General features: G+C 49.8%; 1 protein-coding gene across 2 annotated transcripts; it reads right to left on the bottom strand.

The window, feature by feature from the left end:
• Positions 1–1,296: 1,296 nt before the first annotated feature.
• On the bottom strand, positions 1,297–10,650 carry DLL1 (delta like canonical Notch ligand 1). 2 transcript variants are annotated; one of them, XM_054629886.2, is made up of 11 exons: positions 9,561–10,648; positions 8,877–9,188; positions 8,611–8,671; positions 8,114–8,371; positions 5,602–5,662; positions 5,002–5,132; positions 4,687–4,856; positions 4,343–4,559; positions 2,578–3,370; positions 2,348–2,462; positions 1,297–2,000 (listed from the first exon to the last, which is right to left on the bottom strand). In XM_054629886.2, the coding sequence occupies exons 1-11, from the start codon at positions 9,618–9,620 to the stop codon at positions 1,995–1,997; spliced, it is 2,184 nt and encodes a 727-aa protein (XP_054485861.1). In that variant the 5' UTR covers positions 9,621–10,648; the 3' UTR covers positions 1,297–1,994. The 2 variants fall into 2 exon arrangements, with proteins under 2 accessions (XP_054485861.1, XP_077031730.1); XM_077175615.1 differs by lacking the exon at positions 1,297–2,000 and having other exon boundaries at positions 2,011–2,462; positions 9,561–10,650.
• Positions 10,651–11,601: the final 951 nt, after the last annotated feature.

The following is an 11,601-nucleotide window of genomic DNA, read 5'->3' as shown; positions in this document are numbered from 1 at the left end:
CATCATGCCTCATTTAATATACGATGCATTGACTGATTATTGGCAGGTTGTTATGTCACTGCTCAACTTGAAACTGCTGTTCAGACTGTCACTGACAGGCTGGTTTTCAATACCTCACGTCACTCTCCTTATGAAAACTTTCCTTTAAAGGACACTTTAGGATAGATGAAGATGATAGCTTCATCAGGACACTTTGTGGGAAGTGAGCCTGTATGCCTTGTGTAAGGTTTCACTTTGCAAAAAGCTAAGCTTATAAACAGACAAGCCTCTGCAGTCAGTGTGAGTTTTCCACTGACCTCAGACAAAAGTGGAGTTCCAGTGGTTGATGTACTTATGCACACTAAAATAAGGAGAATACAAAAAGATCACCAGCTGCAATAATTGCTTAATTATATCTGCTATCCCATTCTTTGGGTTTAGGATATCATCCCCCTCCCCTGAAGTGAATGGGGACAGAGGATTTTCACCATCTTCGCAAAGCTGCAGAAGGCCCACAATTGAGTAAAAATGAGATTATTCCCTGGATTTTCCTTATTTTCCTGAAGTGGAAGAACCCTTTGCCTGTTTCTGAAGGGTGTCTGCAGATTAACATGCAGCACAACATGAAGGCAAGCTCTTTAGAGCAAACTAAATTGGGGAAATTGCCTGAGCATTCAGGGCCAAGCCAGGGGATGGGATCACACTGTCCCACTATGAAGGCAGCAGGCACCAGGGGCAGAGCAGAAACCAAAGACACAGCTGGTACTTCAGTAGGTGTTGTGGTCAGGGGAGTTGTGGCCACCAGTCAGTCACTGTTATTTCCTGGAGAGGGAGGTCTGGGGGAGCTCACAGCCCATGGGAGCACATCAAGGACCTGAGCTAGGAGCCCTCCCTTGCTGGTGTGTCCCAAACTCCCCTGGACTCCAGGCAAGTGTTTGAGCTTTCACAAAATGAGAAGTTGAGTCATGACATGTTCCAGGTCTGGATTGCAATGGAGTGCACTCAACTCTTGCTCTTCCTCAGGAAGTGACTCCATATGTGTTTACATAAACACACAGCTCAACATGACGGGGCAAATATTACTAAAGGTTTTGCCATTTGCCTTTGGGGTAAGACTGAGCACAGCCATGGGGTCAAAAGGTCAGAAGGTTAGGAGGGGAAAGATGGAGGGTCTACACACAAAAAGTTGTTCCCCAATCTTTGTAATAAGTCTCAGTCCTACTCAATGCCCCCATTAGTCCACACAGGCCTGTCAGATGCCTGGTTGCAAAGTTCAGTCAGTTCATCATCAGATATGGAATAAACATAGCACTCTGGTTATCATTAATAATATTTATTTTGGAAAAATATTTTAAAAATGAATTTCTTCATTAACAAAACAGTAAAAAAAATCAAATAACATTTGCACAATATTCCATAAATACATTTATATACAAAAAAATATAGTCACATAGACCCGAAGTGCCTTTGTACATATTTACCAAAAAATTTAAATTATAAAAAAATGAACATCACAAAATACTCAAGCTTTACAATTATCATGAAAATATTTTTACAGATTCAAAAAAATAACACACTTTTTCTCACCTAGTAAAAACACATTTTAGTATCAAAAAAGACAATAAAGGCAGTGTTTGTGTCTCTAATTCAAGAAAAGACTGGCTCATAATAATCCAAAATATACACTTCAGGCAGTGCATGCTTCTTATGTAGTAATTAAGTCCATTCATTTAAATATATATAGAAAAGCAACTGACCATAGTGCAATGATAAAATTCATAAAAGGCAGTGCAACAGTAATCCTTGAACACAGACCCTTGCCTGGTGTCCATCTTGTTTCTTTATTTTGCAGTCACTTTGCTAACTTCAGTAGAGAACCAGCTCAAGCCTGAATTTAGTTTCTCAGCAGCAGTCAGTGAAGGAATCTATCTCCCATTCCTCTTTCAGCAGCATTCATTGGGGCACGTCTCCTCTGAAATTGTTCTGAACAACCACCTTGCCATATGACCTCTGGTTTACACCTGGAAAGAGAAGACACAAGGAGAGATCAGGAGAGGTTAATGAAATATATGAAGAGGGCTGTAAGGCTGCAGAGGGTCAGGACTCTGCATAAAGCACACCAAGAGGTGGGTCAGCACACCTCAACCATTGTACCCTAGTCTACAAAACTTGTCAAACCCACAACATCCACAGCAGCAAGTCACTGAGCTTGTCTTTACAACATCCACAGCATCATAAACTCAAGCTGACTGGATTTCAACATTACAAACCACTGTGTGGCATTATGGAAAGGAGTTTTTTTGCCCTGGCATGTATTGGATGGGAGCTGTGGACCAAGACTTTTCTCTGCTGTTCCAACCCTACTAACCTCAGTTGCTATGATGCACTCATCTTTCTCTTCTGATATGACATACACCGACTGGTACTTTGTGTCCTTTGAAGTGGAATATACTGAATCTGGTCGCTTTCTTTCAGAAGTATCACTATTGAAGGCAAAAAGAGAAAGAACAAGTCAGATGACTGTTGCTTAATGCTACCTATGAGATATACACTCCCCCTTCAAAGCCAAGCTGCCCCCTGCACTCAGATGTGAGATACCTCTTTAGTTGTACTGCACTTTTCTCCTCTGCCTCTGAATCATACGTTTCACACTTGGCTTCACATTTGCTGTGCTCCTCCTTAACTGAGTCCTCATTCTTGAGTTCATGCACCAAATTGTAATCCACTGATGGGTATCTGACTTTGTAGCCATTTTTATCAGAATTATCGCTGTGAAAGTCTACTTTCTTATTTGTATTTTTAATCTGAGTGGCACCAATGACACTTATGGAAATGTCCTTCTCGCGCTGGCAGTTTGCCAGGTTATTCATAGTCTCGGTCTCACTCCTGCAGGCATCAGGCTGGTGGTGCCTCTTCTGCACTCGGAGCCTGACGCACACGACCACGGCAGCACACCCCAGCAGCAGCATGAGGACCAGAATAATCCCAGCGCAGACGGCGATCCAGGGGAACTGGGAGTTCTGGCCTTCCGTGTACTTTTCAGTGAAGTCCACGATGACGGGTCCCTGCGGCGGCTCGGGGAGCAGGAACTGGCAGTTGAGGCCGCCGTAGCCCCGGGCACACTCACACACATAGCGGTTGTTTCTTTCGTGGCAGGTGGCCCCATTGTGGCAAGGGTTGTGTTCGCATCTGCTCACCGGGGTGCTGCAGTTCTTCCCGTTGTATCCTGGGGGGCAGGTGCAGGAGTAGTCATTGATGCCATCCTGGCAGGTCCCTCCGTTGACACAGGGGAAGGAGGCACAGTCGTCCACGTTGTCATCGCAGTGCCTCCCAGTGAAGCCAGCCTGGCACTGGCAGATATAGGAGTTGCCCAGATCCACACACTGGGCTCCTGCAACACAGCAAGGGGGAAGAGCTGAGTGGTGGGCAGCCAGACACAACAGCCTCCCACTCACTGCTCTTGGGGCAAAAGGCACAACCAGCAGCCGAGGAAAGCTTTCTTTTTGAGAGGTCAGCTTGACCTTTGACAAGTCTAATCCAACATAAAAAGCACATGTTTTTAAGAAAGATTTTTGTTAAGTAGATTTATTTTTCATTCTCAATTCTATTCCTTTTCTAACATTTCACTCAGCTTGAACCAGAACACTAGTCCAGGTCAGATTAACACCACATCTCATGTTACAGAGTTTGAGTGGCAATGAATAAGGAGGATTACAGTACAGAAAGTCTTCACTAGTATAATCAAAACAGGAAAATTACTGTTACCAGATTACAAGTAATAATGTTTAACACTTGTGTGGCATTTGCATCCACAGACCTCTAAAACCCTTTGTAAAGGATTTGAAAGTATAATCTTCCATGTTTTCATGAATGACTCTTCAGACCAAGTTACTTAGCCACAGCCACCCCATCAGAAAATGCAATCTGAAGCAATGGCCCAAGCCACCCGCCACTGCTTTCTTAGTAGAGATCCTCCTCCATCAAGTCAACTATTGACATGACAAGGACTTTTTTACAAGAGGATATAGTGGTAGGGCAAGGGCAGAATGGCTTTAAACTGAAAGAGAGCAGGTTTAGATAAGATACTATGAAAAAATTCTGTGAGAGAACAAGTTGCCTAGAAAAGTGGTGGATGTTCCATCCCTGGCAGTGTTCAAGGCCAGATTCGATGGGACTTTCAACAGCCTGGTCTAGTGAAAGGTGTCCTTGCCCACGGCAGGGGTTTGGAACTAGGTGACCTTTAAGGTCCCTTCCAACCCAGACCATTCTATGATTCTATGATTCATCAGTGTGCCTTGATCAGTGTGCCTTGTTATGAACTCCAGACCAGACGCCAAAGTACGGGTATGCTGTTTGGCCTTACCATTAGCACAAGGGCTGGAACTGCAGTAGTCGATTTTCTTTTCACAGTTGAAGCCAGAATAACCCAGTGGGCAGCGGCAGCTGTAGCCCCCGTCAGGGTTGTCGGTGCAGCGCCCACCATTGAAGCACGGCCCGTCCGCACAAGTCATGGCACTCAGCTCACAGTTCTTCCCGTAGAAGCCTGGGGGGCAGGTACAGGAATAGCTGTTCTCCAGATCCTGGGGGGAATAAATGAGAGATTATCAAAACATTGTTGGAACTTGCTCTGAAATCCAAAAAGAGATTCTAAAAATTAGTAAAACTGACATTAACTCCTCCCTTGGAGGAATTTAACAAACAACTTACAGTGCAGCTTCCACCATTCTTGCAAGGGTTGGCATCACATTCATTGATTTCAATCTCGCAGTTGGAGCCTGTATACCCAGGTCGGCACGAACAAGTGTAGCTCCCCTGACCAGTGTTGGTGCACGTGGCACCATTCTTGCAGGGCTTGTGGTGGGTGCAGTAGTTCAGGTCTGTAAAAGATATATTTTCTTTTTTTAAAGAGATCAGCCAAGGTGCTTGCTACTTTGCAAGACTAGCAGACAGTGGGTGAGCTGAAAATAGTTGCCTGTTTTCTGCATTTTAAAACAGATGCTCAGGCAAGGACTGAGAACTCACCCTGGTTGCAGAAAAGGCCACCCCAGCCTTCCTGGCAGTTGCACTGCCATGGCTGCTGACAGGTTCCATGAAGGCAGCCTGGGTATCGGATGCACTCATCACAATATCGCCCTTGCCATCCTACTCTGCACCTGAAAAAAAAAATGACAAAAAATTCTCTTCAGATTTAGACTTCTCACAGTTGGAAACCCTATCACACTCTGCAAGCACACCGATGCCAGGGATCAAGTTTCCTAAAAGCCCTCGGTGATCCCTCATGTGAGAAAGTCACCAAGTCCAACCGTAGCATCAGCTTTCATCAGACCTAGCTATATCTTCCACTTCCTTAGACAGACCCATGGTTCTGATAGTTGTTTACTCTAATAACAAAGAGCCAAACCTTACACACAGCACTGTAAACCCATTAGGTTAATATTAATGGCAGTGATGTTTGACTTATGGAATAATACTTCGATCTGGCATCAACCAGGTATTTCAAATTTCCATCTAATATGAAGAAAGGCCTTTAAACCAACCCTTCAAATGTCCAATGGCTTATTTAACACCAGGCATCAACACTGAAAGACAAAGAAGGAAGCAGGAAGGGAGTGGAAAACTTACTTGCATTCCCCTGGCTTGTCGCAAAAGCCGTGCTGCTCGTCACATCCAGGCAAACAAATCGCTGTAAACAAACCAAGCAGGGAAAGACATCAGCACTGGTGCCAAAACAACTCTCTTTTACAAGTCTGAGTCTGGGAGCACCTTGTGGGTGGGGAGTGAGTCCCTTTTACTAGGTTGGGGCAGTTAAGCGCAGCTGAATTAATCTCTGGAGTCTGAAGGAGTATTGATCTTGCCCTGTAACTGGGCACTTTACTTATCACCAGGGATGAGCATTCTTCTTAATACAGTTGCACACAGACAAAAGAGGGCTCACAATTGCTCCCTTCCCCACAGCCCCTCACCCCCCTTCCCTTCCCAGTGAGGGTCAGAAGTCCTTTTTTCCAATTCTATGCACACAGCTCCACCTCTTAATATCCCCCGAAAGTGTGTGTGCAGATAAGAGTGGACAGCTGGTGTGCAGGGTGCCAGTGCAAGACAGCTGCTCTATTGTCTATTCTCTCCCAGCAGCTGCCCCACTGCAACAATACCCCGGCCCCGGAGCCAATGGGGCCGGCGGCCGGCGACCGGGCAGCCTATCCCTGCCCACAGCTAATCTATGGCACGCGCGTGATTTCGCTGCAAAAAAACTTTTTTTTTTCTTATTCAAATAAATAAGTCTAAAGTTCTTCCTCCCTCCCTCCTTCCCCCCTCCGCCCTGCTCCGAAAAGGGGCGGGCGGGTGGGTGCAGCCCTGGTAAAAGAGGTAAGCGGGCCAGCGGGAGGGAGGATGAGAGAAGGGAAAAAAGGGACTTCTGCTCATTACTTCGCCTGGTTATGGAACTCATTAAGCAGGCACTGCAAAGTTTTAATTCAACAAAGCCAGCCGGAGACAATGGCATGCGAGGGGAAGGAGGGGGGAAGAAAAAGAAAGAAAGAATCAGTGCTGATAATCAGATCGCCTCCAAGTTGGAAAGAATGGAGCTGGGGGCAAGGCAACGGGAAGCAATCTGCAACTGGCAGCTCCACTCACTAACGGCAAAACATTCTTTTTGCATGCACACATAAACACATCTCCCCTGCCTAGTAGGTTTGTGTCAGTGCTATAAGCTGGTTTTTTTTCTGAGAGGGAAAACACAGCAAAGAACGTATGTAATGAGTCAAGAAAGATGGACAGCCTTCTGCTTCGTTGTGGGAATAGCAGAGATGTACAGGCATTCAAAAGTGCTGACAGCCTCAAAAGAGCTCATTATCAAAATGCTTCCTTTTTCCCCACCCCTTGACACAACTGGGCTAGGCACTTTTGATCATAGGAAAGGTTGTAGTTCTCATTTAAAACACTATCAAAGAAAATGCGAGCCCCTTTGCCTGCTGTTTATTGTGCAACATCGTACGGTGAACTGCTAAAAGCATCCTAGCACTCACTAACAGTGTGAATAATCAATCAGGAATGGTTTGATAGCAGCTCAGCTGAGACCACAGTGTAGGTGGGTTTAAAGAGAAACAAAAACACAACAAGAAGAAAGCTGAGAGGCTGCTTTACAGCCTGGAACTGTTTTCTTCCTGCCTGCCTGGCTCTTTGATGACTGCAGAGGAGCACTGGCCCAGTACTTCATCTGCCAGCATATTTCAGACCCGTGTATACACACAAACAGAGAATGCCATCACAGGCTGCAGCAGGGGCTCTGTGTGCACGTTTGGGTGTCCACTGCTACGGATCTACAAAGGGCGGAATCTCGTACAACCGGAAAGTATCTGACATCCTGGACTATCCTGTCTGTGATCTGCTTACTGTCCCAGCTTTTCCTGCTGTACCAACACACCACATTCCTGAAAAACTTCAAGCTCTGGGGTATGTTTCATGTCCCTCACTACTTTATTGGTATTAATTATCATGGCAATGGGACAGAAGAGAGATGAGGAATAAGTTGAATGTTCTTGTGGCCCCATGTGCAGAAATTGTTAGTGGCAGCATATGGGTAGCCCAAATGAGAAATGCACAGTCTAGAAGCCATAGAGAATGTCTTGGACTTCCCAATATTTTTCTTAATACAAGACCACAGAGGATCAGACCATAGCAAGCCTACCCACAAGGCTGTCACGTGGATGTTACCAAAGCCTAGCTCCCTCCCCTGAAGCTATGTACCCTGTAGGTGATGATATCAAAGTTGTGTGGCTGGAGGGTGGATAGGTATAAAAAGTAGTCCTGATATATTTTAATAAATCCTCAAGCAACTGCTGAACATTTTGCTTCCAGATTAAATGGTCTAAAGCAAATGAGCAAGAATGTAGTGTTGGCACTGACATTTTGTTGGCTTGAGAAGGGGCTGTCTGCATTAACTTTCTGTGGCAATGCTGAGATCTCCCATCCCTCACACTGGTAAGGCTGGGGCATGGAAGCAGACAACCATCCACCATTGCTTGGTTCTCCCTCCCCATGGAGCCTGATGTCAGAGAAACAGCCCTCCGCCAACCCCAAGTGCTCAGGAGACACTGGTGCAAGGGGCACCCAAGGAGACAAGGAGGTGGACACTTACGCTCAGTGCAGTACTGGCCTTTCCAGCCCGGGTTGCAGACTTTCTCGCCACGCTCTCCACAGGTGAAGTGACCAAAGGCATCGTCCCGGGGCCGGCAGAAGACGGAGCAGCCTTCTCCGTAGTAGTGCTCGTCGCACACAAAGCGATAGGAGTACTTGAGGTCGGTGCGGCCGCTGCTGTGCAGGTCCTGGGACCACTCTTCACCCACTGCCAAGTGTCTCTGGGTGGCCAGGCGGCTGATGAGGCGCTCAGGGTTTTCTGTGGGGAAGTGGAGAGGAGAGTGCTTAGAGAGCCCAAAGCAGGCAGGGCATAGGGGGGTCTCTGGTGGGAGGGGAGCTGCAGAGGCAGGATGACATGGCTGCATGCCAACAGGTTGGCCTCTGTTGCCACTGTTGCTACTGGAGAGGAGAATGTGCTACACACTGCAGAGAAAAGGGACAAAATAGGGCTGCAGGACTGGGATTATTACAGGGAAAAGTGTGTTTCAGGACACTTACCAGTGGTGAGGTCATCAGGTGAGTCCGTATGCAGAGCCTCAATGATGAGCGAGAAGGTGCCCTGTGAAAAGAAGAAGGAGACACAACCCACCAGGAGAGCATGAGAGCAGGTAGGCCCAAGGGACAGTGCCACCAGTCCCCAGAAGTTAGCAGTCATTATCCCCCTCCCATCTTCACACTTCAAGGGGATTGGTGGCCTCTTGGAATGGTAAGGGACGGGACAGGAGGGATATGTGCCGCCCCCTCCAGCATCGCCCCCCACTTACGGGCCAGGTGAAGCCGAAGGGGAAGCGGATGGGATTGCTGAAGGCGGGGTCGGCACCGCCCGCGCCGTCGGGGACGCTGAAGGAGTTGGCGCCGAGGACGGGGGTGATGGCGCTGCCGTAGGTGCAGGGCGGCTCGGGGGACACGCTGGCCTGGTAGTGCTTGAGGCAGACGCGGAAGAAGGTCTTGCAGTCGCACTGCTGGAGCCCGCCGGCGCCGGGGCCGCCCCCGCGGCAGCAATTGCGGTTGCTGAGCAGCCCCTTCTTATTGACAAACTCCTGCAGCTTCAGCTCGAAGACCCCGGAGGAGCCGACCTGCGGGGCGGGGACAGCGGCCGTCAGCCCCCGAGCAGCCCGCTCTCCAGCCCGGCCCCGGCCCCGGCGGGCACCCCCTCCCCGCTCCTCACGGCTGCAACCGGCAGCAACAGTCCCCGGCATCCCCGCGGGACTGCCCGGGGCAGGGACACCCCGGGTCAGCCATTCCTGTCCCCGGCATCCCCGCGGGACTCCCCGGGGCAGGGACCCCCGGTGCAGCCATTCCTGTCCCCGGCATCCCCGCGGGACTCCCCGGGGCAGGGACCCCCGGTGCAGCCATTCCTGTCCCCGGCATCCCCGCGGGACTCCCCGGGGCAGGGACCCCGGGTCAGGCATTCAGGCATTCCTGTCCCCCACCCCGCGGGCACTTACCTGGCAGCGACTCAGCAGCATCGAGAGGACGGCGAGCGTCAGCAGGAACCGACCTCCCATTTTGGAGGTGCAGCTCTGGTGCCCTCGCTTTCCTCCCCCTTCTCGTCAGAGGGAAAAGGGGAAAGTGTCTTTCGGGATAAGGGAAAAAACACAGCGGCCAAAGCCGCTCGTCCCAGCAGAGCTGGAAGAGTTAGTGTCACGGTCTCCTTCTGTCAGGAGTGTCTCTGACTTTTTTTTCCCTTTTGCCGATACCTCTAAACTTAGCCTGTCGGCAACTGACAGCTCTTTCGGATGACAAAAGAAAAAGAGAGGAAAAGAGGACGGGGAAAAAAAATAATATTTATCTGTTAAACTCTTTTTCTTTCGCAATCCACGATGCTCCTCCTTTTCTTCAGGAAGAAAAAATAAAAATAATAAAATAAAAGCAACTTAATTCCCAACAGAGGCAGAGAAAAGGCTTCCCAAGGAAGATTAAAAATTGGCGATCTGGAAATCCCTGCAGAGGCAGCGGCGGAGGCAGCGGCGATAATTCCCGGGGCGGTGCGATTCGGGAGCGGCTCGGCGCGGCTGCGCTCGCCCTGCGCACGTCGGGGCTGGTGGGTGTCAAACAGCAGCGGTGGCGGGCAGGTCACGTCGGAGCCTTGATCCCGTTTTTCTCTTTTTTTTTTCTCTTTTCTTTTTTTTTTTTTTTTTTTTTTTTTTTTTTTTTTTTTTTTTGCAAAGGAAGCGAAGCTCTCTTTCCTTGTTGTGGGTTTACTTTTGTTTTTAGAAGAATCCCAGCCAACAAAAATAAGCTCTTGTCTCAACAGCAGCGAACAGAGCGTGTCCGGGTGTGCTCCTACGGGGGAGGGGGTGCCTGCTCTGCGTTGCCGCGCCTCCGCTCCGTGCCGCGGCTCGGCTCGGCTCGGCTCGGCGGCTCTCTCCGAGGGTGAAGCGCTAAGGATCTGCCTCTCCTTGGGCGCCTGCCGCCCTTATATCCCGCCGGCCGACTGCATGCCTAATGAGATGCAAATGAGCAGCCCCCCAATCTGGCTAGAGCTGTCACAAAGGAGCCACTTTTCCAAACCCTCCTCTCAATGGATCGCCAAATGGTCAGTGAGCTGTAAAATGTGCAACCCTCCTCCCCCTCCCCTTCGCGCTCACAAAACGTGTTCATTTACATTCCTGCAAATTTGGTAACCGCAAGAATCCCCCTTCTGCTCCGGCGAGAGGGTAACACCCCCTCTGCACCGGGGAGAGGCAGTGCAACACGCTCCGGCCAGAGAGCAGCCCCGGGGACGGCGGGCTGTAATTGCCTCTTGGAACGTGCAGAGCAGCCGCCGTGACCCCAAAAAGTGACTCGGTGATCGTGACTACTCCAAGGGGCTTCTCCGGCGTTAAAGGGACGAGGGAGGTGGGAGCCATCGAACCACAACGAGGGGAGTCCCATACCATGAAATTCACACTGCATTTACCCTGGCGTAACCGGGGTAATTGGGGAGGGGGACAACGAACGTGGACGAAGTGACCCGGGGTTCGCTCCTCCCGAGGCTCCGCTCACGGCGCGCATCCCGCCGGCGGAAGCACGGGGGATCCCCGGGGGTCCGGCGGCGAGGGAGGACGCGGGCGGGTTGGCGGCGGGGACTCGTGGAGGGGACCCGTTTGCGGGGCTCCGCGGGTCCCGTCCCCGCCACCACCGCTGCCGGAGAGAGCCACTCGCTGCGCCCGGGTCCCGCACCCCTCTATGATTATTATCATCATCACCAGCAACCTCTCCCTCTCTCTCTCCGTCTCTCTCTCTCTCTCTCCCTCTCTCTTTTTTCGTCCTTCAGCTTAGTAAAAAGTGAGTTTGGTGTGTGTCGTTCGCGTGGCTGTCATTAAGGCCGTTTGTTATTGTGTGAGGGCTGAATCAGTTAGCTCTTTGTGCTCTCAGCTGTATGGTAATGTAGACAGCACCTGCTCCCTGCACAATGCGAGGGAGAGAAAGAGCTCCCCTCGGCGCACGCTACTGCCTCTACAACAATGTCCGCACATTTTTTAAAGAAATCCCTTCCAGCACTTC

Source organism: Agelaius phoeniceus, chromosome 3 (assembly GCF_051311805.1).
Source record: "Agelaius phoeniceus isolate bAgePho1 chromosome 3, bAgePho1.hap1, whole genome shotgun sequence".
Taxonomy (NCBI): Eukaryota; Metazoa; Chordata; class Aves; order Passeriformes; family Icteridae; genus Agelaius; species Agelaius phoeniceus.
Note: the sequence above shows the minus strand (reverse complement) of the source record. Positions and strands in the feature narration are given on the sequence as shown.

What these genes read in the sequence shown, in the direction of transcription:
- DLL1 (XM_077175615.1), bottom strand. Translation starts at nt 9,620, where the DNA reads ATGGGAGGTCGGTTCCTGCTGACGCTCGCCGTCCTCTCGATGCTGCTG. An exon ending in CCTTCGGCTTCACCTGGCCC is followed by an intron (nt 8,672 to 8,876) that starts GTAAGTGGGGGG and finishes TTCTTTTCACAG; the next exon opens with GGCACCTTCTCGCTCATCAT. An exon ending in GACAAGCCAGGGGAATGCAA is followed by an intron (nt 5,133 to 5,601) that starts GTAAGTTTTCCA and finishes TTTTTTTTTCAG; the next exon opens with GTGCAGAGTAGGATGGCAAG.